The sequence below is a fragment of the Chlorocebus sabaeus genome, chromosome 5, assembly GCF_047675955.1.
Source record: "Chlorocebus sabaeus isolate Y175 chromosome 5, mChlSab1.0.hap1, whole genome shotgun sequence".
Taxonomy (NCBI): Eukaryota; Metazoa; Chordata; class Mammalia; order Primates; family Cercopithecidae; genus Chlorocebus; species Chlorocebus sabaeus.
The window spans coordinates 78702559-78725348 of NC_132908.1; the positions used below are offsets into that span (position 1 = coordinate 78702559).

Consider the following 22790-nt stretch of genomic DNA (forward strand, 5'->3'; position numbering starts at 1 on the left):
TACACAAATCAATCAGACTGATACATAATCTCAACAGAATGAAGGACAAAACCATAAGATCATTTCAGTTGATGCTAAGAAAAGCATCTGATAAAATTCAACATCCCTGCATGATAAAAACCTTCAATTTAAAAAAAACTGTGTATAGAAGGAACACACCTCAACCTAACAAAAGCCATATACAATAGACCTATAGCTAGTGTCATACTGAATGGGAACAAACTGAAATCCTTTCCTCTAAGATCCAGAACATGACAAGGATGCCCACTTTCACCACTGTTATTCTACATAATACTGGAAGTCCTGGCTAGTGCAAGCAGACAAAAGAAAGAAATAAAAAGCATCCAAGTTGGAAAGGCATAAGTTGAATTATCCTTGTTTGCAGATGATATGATCTTATATTTGGAAAAAACTAAAGACTCCACCAAAAACAATTAAAACTGATAAACAAATTCAGTAAAGTTGCAGCATACAAAATCAACTACAAAAATCAGTGGCATACTTTTTTTTTTTTTTTTTTTTTTTTTTTTTTTAAGGCAGAGTCTCGCTCTGTTGCCAAGCTGGAGTACAGTGAAGTGATCTCGGCTCACTGCAGCCTCCACCTCCTGGGTTCAGGTGATTCTCCTGCCTCAGCCTCCTGAGTAGCTGGGACTACAGGTGTGCGCCACCATGCCTAGCTATTTTTTTTTTTTTTTGTATTTTTAGTAGAGACAGGGTTTCATAATGTTGGCCAGGATGGTCTCAATCTCTTGACTTTGTGATCTGCCTGCCTCTGCCTCCCAAAGTGCTGGGATTACAGGCGTGAGTATGCCAATAGCAAACAATCAGAAAGAAAAGTCAAGAAAGTAGTTCCATTTACAATAGCTACAAATAAAATGAAACACCTGGGAGTTAACCTAACCAGAGAAGTGAAAGATCTTTACAATGAAAATTATCTAATACTGATGAGAGAAATTGAAGAGGACACAAAAAATTGAAAGATATTCCATGTCCATAAGTTGGAAAAATCAATATTTTTAAAATGTCCATACTATTCAAAGAAATCTATAGATTCAATGCAATCCTTATCCAAATACCAATGACAATCTTCACAGAAATAGAAAAAGCAATCCCAAAATTTTTATGGAACCACAGAAGACTCAGAAGAGCCAAAGATATCCTGACCAGAAAGAACAAAACTGCAGGAATCACATTACCTGACTTCAAATTATACTACAGAGCTGCAGTAACCAAAACAGCATGGTACTGGCATAAAAACAGACATACAGACCAACAGAACAGTATAGAGAACCCAGAAGTAAATCTACACATCTATGGTGAACTCATTTTCAACAAATGCAATAACATACACTGGGGAAAGGACAGTCTATTCAATAAATGGCGCTGAGAAAACTTGACCAGGTGTATTCATGCCTGTATTCCCAGGACATAGGGAGGCCAGGTGGATTGCTTGAGCCCAGAAGTTCAAAACCAGCCTGGGCAACATGGCAAAACCCTGTCTCTACAAAAAATTAGCCAGGCATGGTGGCATGTGCCTATAGTCCCAGCTACTTGGGAGGCTGAGGTGGGTGGATCACTTGAGCTCAGGGAGGTAGAGGCTGCAGTGAGCTGTGGTCACTCCATTGCACTCCAGCCTGGGTGACAGAGTGAGACCCTGTCAAAAAAAAATAAATAAATAAAAGAAAGAGAAGAAAGAAAGAAAGGAAGGAAGGAAGGAAGGAAGGAAGGAAGGAAGGAAGGAAGGAAGGAAGGAAGGAAGGAAGGAAACTGGGTATCCATATGCAAAAGAATGAAACTAGATCCCTGTCTCTCACCATATAAAAAAATTAAATCAAAATGGATTCGATACTTAAATCTAAGACCTCAAACTATGAAACTATTGCACTATAAGAAAACATTAGGGAAACTCTCCAGGACATTGGAATTGGCAAAGTTTCTTGAGTAACACCCAACGAGCACAGGCAAATGAGATCACATCAAGTTAAAAAGCTTCTGCACAGCAAAGGATACAATCAACAAAGTGAAGAGACAACCCACATAATTGGAGAAAATATTGCAAACTACTCATTTGACAAGGACTTAATAACCAGAAAATATAAGGAGCTCAAACAACTCTACAGGGAAAAAAATCAAATAATCTCACTTAAAATGTACAAAAGATCTGAACAGGCATTTCTCAAAAGAAGACGAGACATACAAATAGCAAACAAGCATATGAAAAGGTGCTCAATATCATTGATCATCAGAGAAATGCAAGTCAAAACTACAATGAGATATGATCTCACCCCAGGAGAAATGGCTTTCATCCAAAAGTGAGGCAATAGCAAATGCGGGTAAGGATGTGGAGAAAGAGAACCCTTGTACACTGTTGGTGGGGGTGTAAATTAGTACAACTGCTATGGAGAACAGCTCTAAAAATAGAACTGCCATGTTATCCAGCAATTCCACTGCTAGGTATGTACCCACAAGAAAGGAAATCAATATATCAAAAAGATATCTGCACTCCTCTGTGTGTTGCAGCACTGTTCACTGTAGCCAACATTTGAAAGTAACCTAAGTGGCCATCAACAGATGAGTGGATAAAGAAAATGTGGTACATATACACACAATGGAGTCCTATTCAGCCATATAAAAGAATGAGATATTGTCATTTGCAATAACGTGGATGGAACTGGAAGTCATTATATTAAGTGAAATAACATAATGAGCATAAAGACAAACTTCACATGTTCTCACTTATTTGTGGAAGCTAAATTGAACTCATGGAGATAGAGTAGAATGATGGTTACCAGAGGCTGGGAAGAGTAGTGGAGAGAACTAAGGAGGGGGCAGTAGGAATGGTTAATGGGTACAAAAAATAGTTATAAAGAATGAGTAAGATCTAGTATTTGAGAGCACAACAGAGTGACAATAGTCAATAATAATTTAATGTACATTTAAAAATAACTAAAAGAGTATAACTGGATTGTGTGTAACACAAAGGATAAACGCTTAAGGTGATGGAGACCCCATTTGCCCTGATGTGATTGTTATGCATTGCATGCTTGCATCAAAACATCTCATGTAGCCCATAAATATATACACTGACTATGTACCCACAAGATATTAAAAATTAAGGAAACAAAGCTCAGAAACGATCAGTTTTCCTCTGTGTTAGTTTGCTAGGGCTACCATAAGAAAATACGACAGACAGGGTGTCTTAAAAAAACAGAAATTTTTTTTCTCACAGTTCTGGAGGCTGGAAGTCCAAGACCAAGTTGTCGGCAGGGTTGGTTTCTCCTGAGCTCTCTCTTCTCGGCTTTCAGATGACCACCTTTTTGCTGTGTCCTCACATGGTCATCTCTCTGTCTGATGCATCCCTGGTGTCTCTTCCTCTTCTTATAAGAATGGCAGTCATACTGAATTAGGGCCCCACTCCTATGATCCCATTTAACTATAATCATCTTTTTAAAGGTTCTATGTTCTAATACAGTCATGTTCCAAGACACTGGAGGTTAGGACTGCAACATATAAACTTTTCTGTGTGGTGGGGCGAACAATTCAGTCCATAACACCGTAATTGATAAGGAACAGGGGAATTCAGCAGAGAACACAGTAAGGGACTCTCTAGCACTTACTGGAGAGTTTTGTGAAACAATAGAAAAGATTTTGAACTGGAAAAGAAAAAACCAGAATGTAACACAAGGATTAGAAAAGTCAAAGTATGTGTAAAAGGCAATATATAACCAACAAATCCACAGAAATTAACATCTAATGTGATGCTGACTTGTTGATATATCTTTGGCAAAATTAATGTAATAGCAGTTTTGGAAAACGTGCTTATTTGGGAGTTCATTGCTGTTATTTTCACTTTGAAGCAAGGTGCATGGAGGCAGAGAGGCAGTCAGTCACTAATAAGCGTTCCAGAAGAAGCACGTGGTTGCCCTGACCCACCAGATTGTCTTGAGTCTGGCACCTCTGTCACCTTCTGAATGACAAGAATTTTGGTGGCATAGATTTATCATGGAACTTTGCACCAGCCAGGAAAAACTGAGCTGGAATTGATGACTCTGTTCCAGTTATTCATTGCTGCAGAATAAATAATGGTGAAGAAACTATCTCAGGCTGCTGTGAGTAGGCAGCTGGTCTGGGAGGCAGAATAATGGGTCCTCAGAGACATACACGTCTCAGTGTCTGCAACCTGTGAGCCTGTTACCTCACATGGCAAATGGGACTGTGCACGCGTGATTGAGTGAAGGATCTTGAGATGAGGAGGTTATCCTGGATATTCTGGATGGATCTGATGCAATCACAAGGGTCCTTATAAGAAAGAGGCATGAGGGTCAGAGTCAGAGAGAAACTGGAAGATGGTACCCAGCTGGCTTTGAAGATGGAGGAAGGGGCCAGAAACCAAGGAATGCAGGTGGCTTCTAGAAGCTGGAAAAGTTAAGGGAACTAGTTCTCCCCTAGAGCCTCCAGAAGGAGCAGGACCCTGCTGACTCCTTGATTTTATCATAAGATAATAAATCTGTAATGTTTAAACTGCTAGGTTTGTAGTAATTTGTTATAGCAGCTGTGGGAAAATAATGTGTCTCGTTTGACTTTCAACGAGCTCTGATTTACAACAAATCACATGCACCTAATTACTGATTCCAAACATTTTTCTTTTTTTTCCTCAAATTTAAACTTCATTCCTCCCAATCTTATGTAATTCAGGTCTCCATGAACACTTTCTCCTCATTCTTTACACCATGTTGAAGGAACGCTTAACACTTTATCACGTTCCAAAAAGGCAGAGCCAACTCCAGAAAATGCAGATTTTACTGGAGATTCCATATACCGCAAAGCACCATTTAATGCAAATTCCCTTTAGATTTTTTTTTTCCTCCTTCCGAAGGTGTTCAGTTGCTAGCCACCTCACCCTGGTTACTTCCCCCTCCCAGTCCTTCCTGGCTCCCAAATCTCCCCAGTTTCTTTCCTTATCTTTCCCTCTCCTTCCTTCCCCCATAACCATACATTCATATCACATCCACCTACTCTTAGCTGCTCAATAAACTAAACACTTCCATTGGATCTGGCCTCCTTGGAAGGCAAGAGGTGTGCAGAATAGAAGAAAAAATTATTGCAAATCGTGTTTGCTGTTTATTTCTCTGCTCTATTCCCCTCCTCTCTGGAACTCTCACAAACAAACTGAAGCTGTCCCGCATGAACTTCCCTAACTTCTCCTCGCTCCTTCTGTTGTCACTCATTCTCCTCTTCAGCCTTTCCTCCTTCCTCCTCCTGACTAACTCCTTCTCTCTCCCTGGGCCTTTCATTCTACCCCCCGGCTACGCTCTAAGAATGATTCCTTCCCAGACTCTCAGTCCTTTTCTCCTGGAGCTGGGCTGGGAGCCAGGAGGGCAGGGCTCTCCTCTTCACTTCTGGTTGGGTGACACTCCCGAAAAACCCGAGGTCCTATAGCCTCTCTAAGCTCCACTTTTGTCCCCATAAAGGCAATAAGAGTGGATGAATAAGCGGAGGAAATAAGACCACATGGGGTGTTCTGAGGCTTAAATAAAATAATTCTCATAAAGTTCTTAGCATAGATGCTCATGTGTAGTATGTCTTCCCTGAAGCCTATGAGTTATTATTATTTTTATTAATGGACACTGCCCCGCATGTGTTTTTTAATTTTAAGTTTAATTTTAAATTCTGAGGTACATGTATTTTCCAATGCAGCCCTATTCACAATAGCAAAGACATGGAATCAACCCAAATGCCCATCGATGATAGATTAAAGAAAATGTGGTACATATACAGCATGGAATATTATGCAGGCATAAAAAGGAATGAGATCATGTCCTTTGCAGGGACATGGATGGAGCTGGAATCCATTATCCTTAGCAACCTAATGCAGGAACAGAAAACCAAATACCGCATGTCCTCACTTGTAAGTCGGAGCTGAACAGTGAGAGCTTCTTTTACCCTTTTCCCCTGAGCTCCTTCAAAAGCTAGGTGACTTGCAGCCTCTACCTTCTCGACAACCTCATTAACCCATTAAAGTTTGGCTTCTTTGTTTTCTGTTAAAGACTGCTCAGTTCCCTGTGCCCACTGGCCACTTCTTACCCTCCTTGCTGTCTCTATCAGGCAGAATTTCCACGCCCTCTCCTGACCTTCTACCTGGTTGTCCAACCTCAGTGAGAAGTTCCATGTGCCTCTCATTTGGGCAGAGGCAGCCAGAGTTGGAACGTACATATTGCTTAAAAGGATGCTTGTCTGAAAGTTGAAACTCCCAAAACATTCTCCTCAATAGGATTCTTTGCAGCTTTTTGAATATGCATATGAGTATAACCACATTTTAAAAATCCATACATCAGTTGATGGACATTTAGGTTCTTTCCAATTTTGGGCTATTATGAATAATGCTTCTCTGAATATTTTTTGTGCAAGTTTTTGTGTGGACACTGTAAATTTTATGTAAGGGTTAGCTATTATTTCTATCACTTTCTGTGTCCTTGGGAAAGTCACTTAAACTCTCTACACTTCAGTGTTTTCATTTTTTAAAATGAGGTTCCTGAGGATAATACTAGAATCTACCTCCTGTGACAGTTGTGACCATTAAATACATTTAGAGCTGATGTTAAAACACTCAGAACAGTGCTTGGCATATAGTAGATATCTAATAAATATTAAGAGTTATTATGAAGGATCCACTACATTTCACGCATTTGTTGAATGCTCTCAGGTATATGACCCCAATAACCTCTGTAATGTTGCTATCCTCATTTTGCAGTTATAAAAACCAAAGTCAGAAGGATTCAGTGACTGGTCTGTAAGCTAGAACTTGAACTTGAACTTGAGTTTCATATTCTGACTCACTAAGCCACCTCCTTCCCTGGTGACTCAGTGTAACCATATGTTACCACCACATCAAACACAAGGCCAAAGGGTCTCAGATGCTCTTCCCAGTGGTACCTTATTGACCATTTTTTGCTTTCTACTAGCTCCACTGTTAGATGCTTGTTCCAGTCTAACTCCCATTCTTGTGTGGAAATAAAGTCAACATAACCCATGTCTTCTCAATACACTCCTACAGGTGGGAAGTTCCAGGAGTGGGATGGGGAGAAACATTACTTCTTTAAGTTCTTCTCTAAGAAATGCAATCTAGAGTCAACCACGTCCTTCCCTCCAATGTCCTTCCCTCCTACATATTCCATCCCTAAAGAAAGGAACACGAAAGGGAAAGAGTAAGATACATCATGTAGGAATGCAGGTAAGAATCTTCTAGGACGCCAGGCAAGCAGAATGAAGACAGACTGCCCGGGTTTTAATCCTGTCTTTACCAAAGACAACTGCATGACCTTGGGAACAGTTCTGAACCTCTGAGTTGCAGCCTCCTCATTTTAAGATGAGGATAATAGTTATTGCTTCTTCTGGGGACCATGGAGAGATGAGATGAAATAATGCATGTTTAAGCATCAGCCTTGAGCTTGCAGTGAATGGCCCAGTAGCATTGGCAACCCCAAAACCATCAACCACGAGGATCTGGGGCAGCACCTGACAGTCTGTGTGCTTGTAGCTTCTTAATCTGCCAGCTGCTGGTATAACTGCCTCTGACTGTGACACCGAATGACCCTTCATCCTCTGCCCCATCACTTACTAGCTCCTGAGGAGGTGACCCCAACAGGTCATTCCTTCCAGATTTGACCATGTCTACTACAGGAGACTTGTCCCCATTGTAATAACATGTTGATTATCCCTCCCACACAAATAGCATAGCTCTTTAACACAAATCCCAGCAAGGCAGTTGGATAAATATTTAACCAAGGATCAGAGGCATGGGAGGCAACTCTGACGGTACAAAGGGCAGTTGGAAAAACTTTTGTTTGAGAGGCCTAAAAGCGCCAGTTTTCCTCTTCAGAAATGTTCGCGTAAACACTCGTGTGCAATTGCATGCTATGCTTGAAAACAAGCCCTTCTAAAATGACCCAGGCCTCAGAGATTTTGTGTCATTTTGGCTTAAATCTTGCTCTTCGGTTACTAGCTGGGTGACCTGGGTCACGTCACCTTACATGTCTGTCTCTATCTTCAAATGATGGTCATGTAGCACCTGAGTCCAGGGCAATATTTCTCAACCTTGGCACTACTGGCATTTTGGTGGGGAGAATTCTTACTGTAGGGGGACTGTCCTGTGCATTATGGAGTGTTAACGGCATATGCGTCCCTGACCCATTAGACAATAGTAGCACCCACCCCTAGTTGTGACACATCTTCAGATATTTCCCATGATCACTGGGGTGCAAAATCACCCCCAGTTGAAAACTTCTGATCTTGGCTGCAGATTTAAATGCACCGCGGGTTCTGAGTGCTTAGCACAGTCACTGGTATATAGGAAGTCCCCGAGTCAAAGGGACCTCTCTACTGAGAGATAGTAATCACAGTTGTCTGCCACATCAAGCTGCTTTTTTTTGTTGTTGATTTTAGTTTTCGTATTTTTATTTTTTTAACCTAGGATTAGAGGAAGTGGGAAACAACTCTAATGGTACAAAGGACAGTTGGAAAATTGTTCTGTCTGAGGCCCAAAACCTTTTTCAGGCCCTCATGCTATGCTTGAATAAGAAGAGTTGAAAATAAAGCCCTCTAAAACAGATCTCCCTCTGTTGCCCAGGTTGGAGTGCAGTGGCACAATTGTAGCTTATATAACCTTGAACTCTTGGGCTCAAGCAATAATCCCACTTCACTTTCCTGAGTAGCTGGGAATACAGGCATATGCCATCACATCTGCTTATTTATTTTGCCATGGGGTCTCACTGTGTTGCCTAGGATGGTCTTGAACTCCTGGCTTCAAACAATCCTCTTGTCTTGGCCTCCCAATGTGTTGGGATCATAGGCATGAGCTACTGAGTCCAGCCCAAGCTGTTTAAAATACATCAAAATTACTTTACACCAAAGCAAGCAATCTTAGAGATTCTTACAAGTCTACAAATTAAAGGATCTAGTAGAGTTCACAGTTTCAGCCTTGAGTTCTGTCTCAGTCCAGACTGTGGGATCATTCCTGGACTTTTCCTTGCTGAGCCAGCTGCCTTAAAAGAATCATTTGGCAAGTCATTCAGCCAGTCCCTCGGTTGCTCAGTGGCAAAACGGGAAGCCAAGGCTCAGATTTTCTTCCCTGACACTCTGCAGGGCGCTTGTTGGACAAGGGGGAAGGTGGGTAGAGCAAGACTGAGTGAACTTTCTCGTGCTGGGTTGTGTGAGAGATTTACATGCCGACATGTAAATTGAACCCTGCAAGAACTGCCAATATCAGACCATGTCTTACCTATGAAATGGCAGTATTGGATGGTTCAACCTCAAAGATCCAATCTTGCCATTAATGTTTAAGATGACATAAGATGAGATAAATATAGGTGTCCAAGATGTCCATTCTAACATCCACAGAATGCAGATATTAATTAATTTTCTAGATCAAGCACTCTGTAACCCAAGTTTGTATAGTTGGTAAGTGATAAACTCAGGATTCGAACCAGGGTCTGTTTTACTCCAAGTACTACGTGCTTTCTACTTTTCCAGGCTGTTAAGCAAGAACATGTAAGATAAGTAGGGGCATAAGATACAAACCCTAACTCTGGTCTGTTTAAATGGTAATTGGGAAGTGTTGGCAATTTAGGGCTATCTCTTACTCCATTGCTTCTCAACACTGACATACGTGGGCATCACTTGGAGATCTTGCTAAAAGGCAGAATCTGACTGGATTGGTCTGGGTGGGGCCTAACATTCCGCAAATCTATGACTAGTTCCTGAGCGATGTTGGTGGTACTAATCCCCGGACCACATTTTCAAGCTTTAGCTGCATCAGAATCACCAGAGGCCTTCTAAATACACAATGGCTGGAAATCAAACCTCAATAAGATAACATACCTCCTAAGATGGCCGTAATGAAAAACCACCAAAATATAACATACACCCTAAGATGGCTATAATAATAATAAAACACAGAAAAAAACACATGTTGGTGAGAATGTGGAGAAACTGGAACCCTCTTATACTACTTGTAGAAATATAAAATGGTTCAGCGGATGTGGAAAACATTTGGCAGTTCCTCAATAAGTTAAACTTAGAATTACTGTGTGACCTTAGCAATTCTACTCCTAGGTGTATATGTAAGAGATAGGAAACAGGTGTTCAAACAAAAACTTGTACATAGATGGGCATAGCAACATTATTCATACTAGCCAAAGGTATAAACAATTCAAGTATACATAAATGGGTCACTGGATAAATAAAATGTGGCATATCCATATAAAGGAATAGTTTTCAGCTTTACAAAGAGTGAAGTACTGATACATGCTACAACATGAATGAACCTGGAAAACATGATGCTAAGTACACATATGGTGGGGAGAGACAGGGTCTCCACAATTCTTTTGTAAGCTTCAGAATGGTAACTTCAAATCCCTTATTTGTAGCCCACTGTCAACAATATACCACAATGTAAAGGAAAGAAAATGACCACCAGAATAATCAACAAAATGAATGATGAATTTATTCCCTTGCCAGGTAAGGGAACACAGCCCAGGGAACAAGTTGACTGAATAGTTCACAGAGGCATGTGGTGGAATATGACTTAGAAGAGGGGGGATGATTTCGTGCCTATGCTAAGTAAGGATAGAAAGTGTGCAGTCTAGGTCTAGGAAGAGTGGAAAGAGTCCATAGTTCTGTACCTTATTGGTTAAGACAGGTCCTGTTGTTGACTACGTATGTTAGTCTGCTCAGACTGCCACAATAAAATATCATGAATCGTGTGGCCTAAACAACATAAATGTATTTTCTCACAGTTATGCAGTTTAGAAGTCCCAGATCAAAATGCCAGCATGGTTGGTTTTCTGGTGAGGGCTCTATTCCTGGTTTACAGACAGCTACCTTCTTGCTGTGTCCTCACATAACCCTTCCTTGATGCATGTTCAAGGAGAGAGTGTGAAGTGTCTGGTGTCTCTTCTTATAAGGACACTAATTCTCTTGGATCAGGGGCCTCACCTTTCTGATCTCATTTAACTTTACTTTTTTAGAGTCTGCATTTCCAAATACAGCTATCCTGAGGATTAGGGCTTTGAGATAGGAATTTTTTGGAAACACAAACATTAAGTGAATAACAAGGGGTGTTCTCTTAAGTTACCTAATATTAGGTTATTCAAAGTGTCTGAGTAATACAAGAGGAATAAGTTACATAGATCTGCTATACAACATTGTGCCAATAGTTAACAATGCTGTATTGCACACTTAAAAAAATTGTTACGAAGGTAGAACTCATATTAAGTGTTTTTACCTTTATAAAATTAAAAGTTAAATTAAAAAATTAAAGGCTGTAACTGGACAGACAATGAAGGGGTACGTAAGGTCAGAAAGCCTTGAGACAGTGGCTCTTAATCAGCAACCTTGGACACCTATATTTATCTCATCTTACGTCATCTTAAGCATTAACAGCAAGATTGGATCTATGAGGTTGAACCATATAATACTGTCATTTCACAGGTAAGACATGGTCTAATATTGGCAGTTCTTGCAGTGTTCAAAATAATGCAAAAGACAAATGAGTCTGAAATGTTTGATTCAAAGCACGCTTTTTGTTTAGATTGTTAATGTGGTATATGATCTACTCTCAACAAACTTCATATGTCATACTCATTTTCTTAGTCTGTCTTCTGTTGCTATAACAGGATACCACAGACTGGGTAATTTATAATGAACAGAAATTGGCTCTTGGTTCTAGAGGCTGGGAAGTCCAAGATCAAAGGGGTGGCATCTCGTGAGGGTCTTTTGCTATGTTGTTCCACAGCAGAAGGTAGAAGGGCAAGAGAGAATGAGAAAGAGAAAGAGAGTGAAAGGGGGCCAAACTCCCCCTTTTATGATGAACCCACTCTCAAGATAATGGCATTAATCCATTCACCCCATCCTCAAGGCCTAATCACCTCTTGGTACACCCCACCTCCTAACACTGGGGAGGTGTTGCATTGGGGATTAAGTTTCAACGTATGCTTTTGGAGGGACACATTCAAACCACAGCACTTATCCATAAGGCAGTGCATTATCACAAAAGCTCATGTGCACAAATATGTGACAAAACCCGAATGTAATAGTTCAAGATTTAATATTCAAAAGATTACTTGAATAAGTATTAAGTGTAGATTCTGATTCAGTGCGTCCAGGGTGGCTCTTAGTAGTCTACATAATAAACAACAGCTGCTGGAGATTCTGAAGCAGGTGCACTTATTACTCTAAGAAACCGTGAACATATGGAGCCTTTTGGGCTATTAAGATATTATTTTGAAAAGCCTGAGTAGCACTAATACTAGGAAGCCCTTATATGGAGCTTACTTTGTGCCAGGCACTATTCTAATATATTATTAATTTAACTTTCATAACGATCCTATGATGCTTGTACTATCACTATTCTTAATTTGCAAATAAAAAGGCAGAGGCCAAATATAAAACGACTCTCCTGATAACAGGTGGCTAATCAATGGTTGAGCTAGGATTTGAATGCAGTCAGTGTTGGCTCCTCTGCTCACCTGTTTGCCTTCTATCTGACCAACCTTCATCATCTGTAAAGGTCGTGGAGAAGTGAGAACTCTGTCTAACCCCATAAACTGGGGTTGCCACACAGCCCACACTGTGACTTTGAACAAGTTTCTTTAACTTCTTTGGCCTCTCTTACTAGTAATAGAAAGGAGTTGGATTTCAAACACTAAGATTTCATGAAGCTATAAATCACTTACATAAAAATCCACTGGCCATCTGCGGCAAGATTAACCAGTTTAAAGAGACCCTGCTTGATGCCAGACATTGTGTTAAAATTATATCAGTTAAGCCTTGGGACCTTTTGTTTTAAGTGACAGGGCCAAACTCCAACTTAGCTTAAACCAAAAATGGAAGAGGAATTTACTAGCTAGCCAATTGTCTGAGAGAGAGAATAAATAAGCTCAATGGTGTCTCTTCTTAAAAGGGCACTAATTCCTTTCATCACGAGGGCTCCACTCTCAGGACTTAATTACCTTCCAAAGGCCCCATCTCCAAATACCATCACACTAGGAGTTTGGGCTTTAAACTATGAGTTTTGATGGGGGTGGCACAACGTTCATAGCACCCCCACCTTTCAGGTCACCACTTTTTTTACTAGATCTGTTTTACTAGAGGTTAACTTGCATTTCCTAGAACTTTACATGAAGGGGATTATATCAAAGAGTACAGACCCTTTTTGTTTGGCTCTCTGACTGCCCATAATTGTTTTGAGACATCCATGTTGTTACATGCATCAAGCTCATTCCCTTTGATGGCTAAGTGGTGTTCCATTATATGGCTGGACCACAGTTTGCTTGTCCATTCACCCAGTGGATGCTTCTTTGACTTGGGAAATCTTTGCCAAGACTGGGAGCCCTGTTGTTATGGGTCTAGTCTTCCTATGAGACTTCATGAGGCACTGTGAGCTCTCACTGTCTTTGCTACTTCATAACCTCAGTGTCTTCCTGCTGAAGACCACCAGGAATGCACCTCAATTCATAGTCTAGGGCTGCTGTCACAAATCATCACAAACGGAGTGGCTTAAAACATCAGAAATTTATTCTTTCGTAGTTCTGGAGGCCAGATGTCTAAACCAAGTGTTAGCAGGGCTGTGCTCCTTCTTGAGAGTCTGGGAAAGAATCTATCCTTGCCTATTTCAGCTACTGGTGGCCCTAGGTGTGCCTTGGCTTGTGCAACACAACCCCAATCTCTGCTTCCATCTTCACATGACCTTCTCCTTTGTGTCTTCTCTTTTTCTGTCTCTGATAAGGACATGCATCATTAATGAGATTTAGGGCCCGTCGTAATCCAGGATGGTCTTTTGTAGAGATCCTTGCCTCAGTGACATCTGCAGAGACTCTTATTCCAAGTAGATCACTCCCTTTCCTGGCTTCCTTTGATCTTGCCTTCCATTACTTCCTTACAGCTGGTCCAGTGACAAACTCAGTTTAAGGCTCAATCTCACCAGCTTCTGAGCTAAATATGATTTAGGTGGGATACAGAGCATCTGCTCTAGCCCTAGAATAAGTCCTTTCTCACACCTTCTTACAGAGATGCCCCACCATTTCCCATGATGTACATTATTCCTCATTGCAACAAGTATTGAGCCCAATCGGTTCAATTATAGGTATTGTAGTGGGTTGAATAGTGGACCCTTCTCCCCTGAAAAAAATACGTTTACCAGGAACCTCAGAAGGTAGTTTGGTCAGGCTAGAAGATCAGGGCCTGGTCAGTAGATGCTCTTCATCTTACCTAAATTACTTTTTTTTTTTTTTTTTTCTGAGACGGAGTTTCACTCTGTCACCAGGCTGGAGTGCAGTGGCATGATCCCAGCTCACTGTAACCTCTGCCCCCTGGGGTCCAGTGATTCTTAGGTTTCAGTCTCGTGAGTAGCTGGGATTACAGGTATGCACCACCACGCCCGGCAAATTTTTGTATTTTTAGTAGAGACGGAGCTTCACCATGTTGGCCAGGTTGGTCTCGAACTCCTGACCTCAGGGGATCCACCCACCTCGGCTTCCCACAGTGTTGGGATTACAGGTGTGATCCACCGCAGCCAGCCCTAAATTACATTTTGCTTAGGAGTTGGGCAAGATTGAGCCTTCAACTTGGTTTGTCATCGCACCAGCTACAATAGGGGAGCCAAGGAGGGCAGAAGCAAATGAAGCTACTCTGTGGAAATGAGCAAGAACATTGCTTACCTGGGCTCAGGGGCCCTTGTCTGCCTTTGTCTGCCCAAGTCACTGATACCAGTTCCTGGCATACAGTAGATGGTGATTAAATATTTATTGGATGAACAAATGAACATATCTAACTTTACTTCTTTTTTTCCCATTATTCCCATAGGAGGGGCCCCAATGGCAAGGCTGGCATCTTATGGCTCATCAAAGGCGGCTGTGACCATGTTCTCATCAGTTATGAGAATCGAGCTTTCCAAGTGGGGAATTAAAGTTGTTTCCATCCAACCTGGAGGCTTCCGAACAAGTAGGTTTCTGAGCCCAAGAACCTGTGATGTTCATCCTGGAAGGAACCCTGAAGGTCCTCTTGGTCTGACAGAGCACACATTGAACCCCTCAGTGTTGTCAAAGATGAGCACAGCCAGACATCAGTTAAAGTGGTGAAAACAGGTTTGATTCAGTAACTGCTGACTATAGGGGAAAGAGCTAAGCTCCATTTTGATTTGTGCAAAGGTGTTTTAAACATTTTAAAAGGAGAATGAGGGAGAGGGGAAAGTGGGACTCATTAAGTCAGATTAGTGAAAAAGTACAAGGGTCCATCAGTGTCCATGCAGAGGGGCCAGCTTGGCAATAAAAGAAGTCCAGATTCTGTCTTCCCACAGAGACTGAGAAACAGAGGTCTGATCCTTCTGCATGATTCAATTCCAAAGGAATGGCTCTCAGATCCTGGAGAGAAATGCTTCTGCATTGCAAGAACTATATATTTACAATTTAAAGTTCTTTTTTTAGTAAGTATTTCAGGAAAGGGAAGTCAGGGACCTCTCAGGGATGTGTTGGCTAGAACAAATAATAAAAGTTTCTGGCAAGGCTGAGCCTTCTTAGGCAGGCATTTTAGTGAGGGGCTGGTGTCATCCAAGGGACAGGGCCTTACACTGTTAGAAACCGTGCTGGAGTTTGGTTAAGTCTCTTAGTGCAAGGGGTTGGGATGGGGTTGTCATGCGTACACAGTTCTCCAGCTCTCAGGGTTCACCCAGCAGGACTTGGGATAGTTGGGCCTCTTCTAAGTGTCAGGCTCTCCATGTATGGCTTCACCCCTGCTTCCTTTCACAAAGGAAATGCACTGGCTCATAAGTCATCAGCAAGCAGAGGCCACACTGGGTTAGAACCCTGGTCCCCTGGTGCCTGCTCTGAGCAGGTCCTTTCTAGGACACACACTCCCTCCCTCGATGGTAGAGTTGTATTTGGTCTTTGGGAATGCAGCTCAAAAATGGTCCCTAACTGACTCTCACCAATTTTGATTATTTTCATTGCCCCACCCAAACTTGTTTAACAATATATAATCCATTAGTTTCATATCAGATTTCTTTATTTAGCTTGAGCGCTTATTTTCATCTAAAAGTTTGAGCAGATACCTGGAGTAACATTTATTAGTCTTTTGTTTCCATTGGCCAAGAAGGTTTCCTTCCCCAGCTTCTTTATATTTCAGAAACAATATTTTTCTCCTTCCGTCTAAAGAATATGACCCACCTCCCCTCCACTCCAAGCAGAGATGGCCATTCTCTCCACTCCCCTCCCTGCATATCTGAACTCTGGGCAGAGGCAGCCTACCCCAAGGCTCAGTCTTTAGTTACGGGCCATCAAACATTTCATTGATGATTCAAGTGAAGATATAAAAAGTATGTCTAATAAAAGACCACAGACTGGGAGGTATTGCTAAACGCACTAAAGAACAAACCCTAAAGGTTTGAATGTTATCCCAAATCCAAAAGATAAAATCTATACAGAAATATTGAAATTTTGGCTTGAAACACTTGGTAGCTGAGAACTTCCTAAGGTTGTAGAGGGGGTACAAGACTCAGAGAAAGGGACAGAGACCCAGAGAAAGGGAAATGGGTCACCAGGATGAGAGGCAGGACTGGAGCGATAAAAATGCAGAGAAGATGAAGTCTTGAGAGGGGTTTCCCACTTGGGGACTCCCTGGGTGGGGAGGAGAATTGAGGAGAGGTGATAGAGAAGAGATATGGGTCAGAGGTGAAGCCAAATGTGCTGGTTGAACCGAGAGACTGGGTTACAGAGAGAGGAAAGCTGGTTGACAACGGGTGGAAGAGGGAAATGGTGAATTTGATTTTGAATCGGGCAGGAGGATTGAGGGTTTGGTGACACAGCCCAAAGAGAATTCCAACACACAGATGTAAAATTCCATTTAGACGAGAGAGCAATCCTGCAGTTAAGTTATGATTTTGGAGATTCAATATAATTGCTATGTATAGTAGTTCTGGAGAACTCTTCTGACCAGGCACTGGGATACCCACTTATCATACACTCTTTACTGATGTTGATCTTATTTTTTAAAATCGAGAAATACATAAACAGAAAAAAGCATTATACGCACATGGTTCAACAAATTATTATAAACACTCTTGTACTTAACACCCAGATAAAAAAAAAATAAAACATTACCAACACCCAGACGCCCCTACATGATCCTCTACCATCACAGCCCTCTCCAGCTACCCAATAGGTAATCGCCTCTTACTTTTTGTAATGATCATTGATTTGCTTTTCTTTGTAGAGTTATATCCATCCCAATCAATAGCATTTGACTTTAACTGCTTTTGCACTTTGAATGGAATCAATATGTGTGTATCCTTTTGTGTCTGGCTTCCTTCACTAAACCCTCTTATTTGACAATTCATCTCCACTGTGTGTAGCCGTAGTCCACTCATTTCATTGCTGTGTAGTATTCTGTGAACATGCCACGATTTTCTACTGTTGATGGCATGTTTGTGTCTCTTCTAGTTTGAACAAGTATGAACAATGCAGCTAAGAGCTTTCTGGTACATGTACTTTGTTTTTTGTGTGCTTGAGCTTTTCCTATGACACATGTACCAGAGTGAAATTGTTACCGGAAAGGGCTCCTGATCCAGATCCCAAGAGAGGGTTTTTGGATCTTGCATGAGAAAGAATTTGGGGTGAGTTCATAGAGTAAAGTGAAAGCAAGTTTATCAAGAAAGTAAAGGAATAAAAGAATGCCTACTTCTTAGGTACAGCAGCAGCACTGACTGCTTGACTGAGTATACTTATAGTTATTTCTTGATTATATTCTAGACAAGGGGTGAATTATTCGTGTGTTTTCTGGGAAAGTGGGAGGGATGACCAGGAACTGTGGGTTCCTCCCCCTTTTAGACCATGCAGAGCAACTTCTGGACATTGCCATGGCATTTATAAACTGTCATGGCGCTGGTGGGAGTGTCTTTTAGCATGGTAATGCATTATAAGTAGCATATAATGAGCAGTGAGGGTGACCAGAGGTCACTTTTGTCACCATCTTGATTTTGGTGGGTTTTGGTTGGCTGCTTTACCACATCCTGTTTTATCAGCAGGTTTATTATGACTTGTATCTTGTGATACCAATCCTGCCAACCTCCTATCAAATCCTGTGATTAAGAATGCCTAACTTCCAGGGAATGCAGCCCAGAGGGTCTCATTCTCATCTTACCCAGCCCCTATTCAAGATGGAGTTACTCTGGTTCAAACGCCTCTGAAAGAATGACTAGATCATAGTTTTCCTGGCTTCAGCTTTACTGAATCATACCAACCTGTTTTCTAAAATATTGCTCCAATTTATACCTCCACCCTTTCTATGTATACTTCAATCACCACAACTTTGAGGAGCTGGTTTCATTGACATTATTCTCCTGGTGATGGTGCTGAGCTGGGGTGGATAACATGCCCTAGGGTGGGGATCTGGTACCCCACGTACACCGTGATGGTGGGAAATTTGAGATCAGATCCTGAGATGCAGTGCCTGGGTTCTTCCTTTTATATCAGGCTGCCCCCAGTTTAAAGCTATTTGATGAGCTCTCTGAAGGCAAGCCCAAGAGCAGAAGGCAGAGAACTCATGTTTGGAGAATGACACTTCATACTTATACTTATCTGAAGGTGGGGGCAAGAAAAGGAATCTTTAGGGACACAGACAAGGAGCTTCTGAAGACATTCTAAAAGACATTCCAGATTTTTTTGGTGCCCTGAAATAAGATAGCAAACTCATACTGCATGCTAGATTAGCAGATTTTAAGTGCTTTATGTGCATTATCTCCCTTAATCCTCACCTATGAAGTAGGCGTCATAATATCCCCATCTTGCAGTGAGAAAATGGAGACTCAGAGAAGTTAAGGAAGTTCCAAAGCCATAGAGCTGATGGGAGGCAGAGATGGGATTTTGATACAGGTCATATCAGTAACTTCGTTGTGTGTAGCACCAAAGTGGCATAGGATGGATGGGTAGGGCGAGTGTGTCAAAAGTGGGAGATGATGATGGACTGATGGCAAAAGACTAATGGCTTTGTCACTCACAAAGAGAGCTTTGGGGACTCTGGATAGGGTATCCACAAAAGTGGCCAGAAAGTCCATGAGGTGTTTAAAGAAGGAGGAGGTGGAAAGGAAAAAGAACCCCAGCCTATGAAGACAGGGACAGGGAGAGGTAGCAGGAGGAATACTAGCTCACGAAAACATGTTTTTCAGGACCTAAAAGCCTCCAGAGTAATTGTCAGGATAATCATTTCTTTAAGCACAGCGTGTGCCTTCCTGAAAAGAAAGGAGCAATTGAAACTTCGTTTGCATTTCCATGAGTATAATTGGATTTTACTGGCCCACATTTCCAAGTAAGCACCCCTCCTTCTCCGCAGTCCTGATATCCAGGAGTCACCCAAGCTAGCAAGGGCTCATCCCCACAGCTATCTGAGCAACCAAGCACTTTGCAGGAGCGAGTGTGGGAGACTGCAACCTTTTTGGAAAGTAATCTGGCAGTAGCTATTAAAATTCAAAATGAATGTGCCTTTGACCAGGCTGTACTTTGAGGACTCTTGCCTACAGAAGTAAAGCCAAAGTACAAATGAATAGGTTGTGAAAGTCTATTTACCGTAGCAGCGCTTGCAATGCTGAAACCTAAAGGAACAACTGGGAGGTCGTTGGATAGGGAAGTGGTTGGCTAAAAACTGTTCAATGGGAAATTCTGTTGCTCTGGTTTAATCTATAGACATTGATGAGAAGGGAGATCTGTGATTTATTACTAAGTCAAAACAAATTCATGGAAAATATAAATACTATAGTATGATCCTTTTTGTTATTGTTATTTCTTGGTTTAAAAAAATAAATCAAATTCTTCTATGTGTGTGTATGTTTGTATGAACAAGGAAGGAATGTAGAAGGGTACACAAAACTGTTAGTTACCGTAGAGGAGATAAATTTTAAAAATACGCACATCTCCTTATTATTCACTTTGTATAATGAGGAGGCAGAGCTGCTACATTTTGAAGTAAATAAGTTATTTAATTTTATATAATAAGCAGGTATTGCCTTTATTTAAAATATATATTTATACTTAATCGTATGTAATTTATATATTAAAATTTAAATATATGTGTAAATTATATTAAAATTACATTTCATATATTTTTAAAAATATCAATGAAAAGTATATCTATTAAATAGATTAAATTTTTAAAATCCTGTATTTTATTTATTTATTTATTTATTTATTTATTTATTTATTTTGAGACGGAGTCTCATTCTGTCACCCCGGCTGGAGTGCAGTGGTGCGATCTCAGCTCACTGTAACCTCTGCCTCCTGGATTCAAGCAATTCTCCCTGCTTCAGCCTCCCAAGTAGCTGGGATTCCAGGTACCCACCACCATACCCAGCTAATTTTTGTATTTTTTAGTAGAGACAGGGTTTCACCGTGTTGGCTAGGTTGGTCTTGAATTCCTGACCTCAGGTGATCTACCTACCTGGGCCTCCCAAAGTGCTGGGATTGCAGGCATGAGCCACCGTGCCCAGCCTAAAATCTTGCATTTAATTTTAAATATGGAGGTAGACATTACTTCTATATTAAAAAAAATTATATGTGTATATGTTTATATGAGTGTATATATACTATATTATATACAGTATATATTATATTGTAGACATTACATGATATATTATACATGTAATAGTCACCAAAAGACATGAGTGTTTGTGGCAGCAGCATTTGTAAAGGCGCAGTTGAAAACAAGCACAGTGCCCACCACAGTATAATGGATAAATAATTCGTGGCATTTTGATGCAATGGAATACTATGCTGAAAGGAGAATCAACACACATAACATAATGTTGAATAAAGAAGCTGATGCTGAACAATGAGTACTATTCATATGATTCAATTTACATAATGTTCAAAATCAGCCAAAATGAATCTAACCTGTTAATCAGGAAAATGGTTACTGAGAAGTGGGCTGAGAGGAGAGACTTTCAAGGCTGGTCCTGTTCTGTTTTTTTTTCCCCCTTTTTCTTTTCTTAAAATTGGAGTGTAGCTCTGTTGCCCAGGCTGGAGTGCAGAGGTGCAGTCATATAATGGCTCACTGCATCCTCCAACTTGTAGGCTCAAGGGTCCTCCTGCCTCAGTCTCTCGAATAGCTGGGACTACAGGTGAGCACCATTGTGCCCAGCTAAATTTCTGTGTATATGTCCATATGTCCATGTCTATGTATACCTGTGTGTGTGTGTGTGTATATATATATATATTTTAGAGATGGGATCTCGCTGTTGCCCAGGCTGATCTTGAATTACTAGGCTCAAGTGATTCCCCTTCCTGGGCCTCCCAAAGTGCTGAGATTACAGATATGAGTCACTGTGCCCAGCCCTGTTTTGTTCTTGATCTGTTTGCTGGTCACATGGGCTACCAGTTTGGAAAAATCCAATCATGTGTGCACTTTTCTGTACGTAGGTTTAGAAGTGATAATAAATGCTATTATAAAGCACACATTTTAAAAGGCATTTGCAGGCCGGGCATGGTGGCTCACACCTGAAGTTTCAGCACTTTGAGAGACCGAGGTGGGCAGATCACTTGAGGTCAGGAGTTCAAGACCAGCCTGGACAACATGGCGAAACCCCATCTCTACTAAAAATACAAAAATTAGCCAGGTATGGTGGTGGATGCCTGTAATCCCAGCTACTCGAGAGGCTGAGGCAGGAGAATCACTTCAGCTCTGGAGGTAGAGGTTGCAGTGGGTTGAGATCACACCACTGCACTCCAGCCTGAGTGACAGAGCAAGACTCTGTGTCACAAAAATAAATAAACAAATAAATGGCATTTGCAAAGGCCCATCCTTCCCAACAGAGACGAGCGCCTGCTCCCTGACTTCTTTGGCCTTCCCAGGATCTGACTCTTCCTTTCCTTTCGCCCCAGGTATCGCAGGCACGAGTGACAAGTGGGAAAAGTTGGAGAAGGACATTCTGGACCACCTACCCGCTGAGGTTCAGGAAGACTACGGCCAGGACTACATCTTATCGCAGAGGAATTTCCTCCTATTGATCAACTCGAAGGCCAGTACGGACTTCTCTCCGGTGCTGCGGGACATCCAGCATGCTATCTCGGCGAAGAGCCCCTTTGCCTATTACACGCCAGGGAAAGGTGCTTACTTGTGGCTCTGTCTTGCTTTCTATTTGCCTATTGGCATATATAATTACTTTGCTGAAAGAAATTTTGGCAAAGACGAGCCCATGCCCAGAGCTCTAAGCATGCCTAACTATAAGAGGAAGGCCACTTAGGCAATGGAAGACCTCAAAGAAGTGGGAATGTCATAGTCTTGAAATGAAAGGGAAACTGGGTTTCTCATTAAAGTTGTTTCCTACTCTTCATTCTCTGTGAAATTCATTGATTGAATAGTACTTTGTAATGAGAAGGCTGCAGAGTAGCAACAGCCTCATGGAGAATGTTAATTGAGCTCCTACTATGCACCAGATACTTTGCAGATATTCTTTCATCTAGTTCACATCAGAAAATTGAGGTGGGTATCTTTGCCCCTATTTAATATAATCGGACAGATTTCTTGTCACACGCTAGCAAAAGGCAGGGCCAGAATTCAAATCCTGGGTTGAACTCCACTGCCTGCCAAGAGAAGAAGAAGAGAAAGAGAGAGATGAGGAGAAAGAGAGAGGGAAGGGAAGGAGGAGCCAGAAATGGCAAGGGCAACAGTCTAATGGATCCTTCAAGTCTTCCTCACTGCGCATTGATATTCTGTAACTACTACACCCAAGGTATTAGATTCACAGTAAATCA

At 41.4% G+C, this 22790-nt stretch overlaps 1 protein-coding gene across 1 annotated transcript in view; it reads left to right on the plus strand.

Moving 5' to 3' along the window:
* The window catches only part of HSD17B2 (hydroxysteroid 17-beta dehydrogenase 2), a 70232-nt gene extending 47863 nt beyond the window's left edge, over positions 1 to 22369 (plus strand). The window contains exons 4-5 of the mRNA XM_007994189.3: positions 14860 to 14997; positions 21918 to 22369. Of these exons, the coding sequence (XP_007992380.2) occupies positions 14860 to 14997; positions 21918 to 22279 (500 nt within the window). The 3' untranslated portion in view covers positions 22280 to 22369. The remainder of the gene's footprint in view (positions 1 to 14859; positions 14998 to 21917) is intronic.
* Positions 22370 to 22790: the final 421 nt, after the last annotated feature.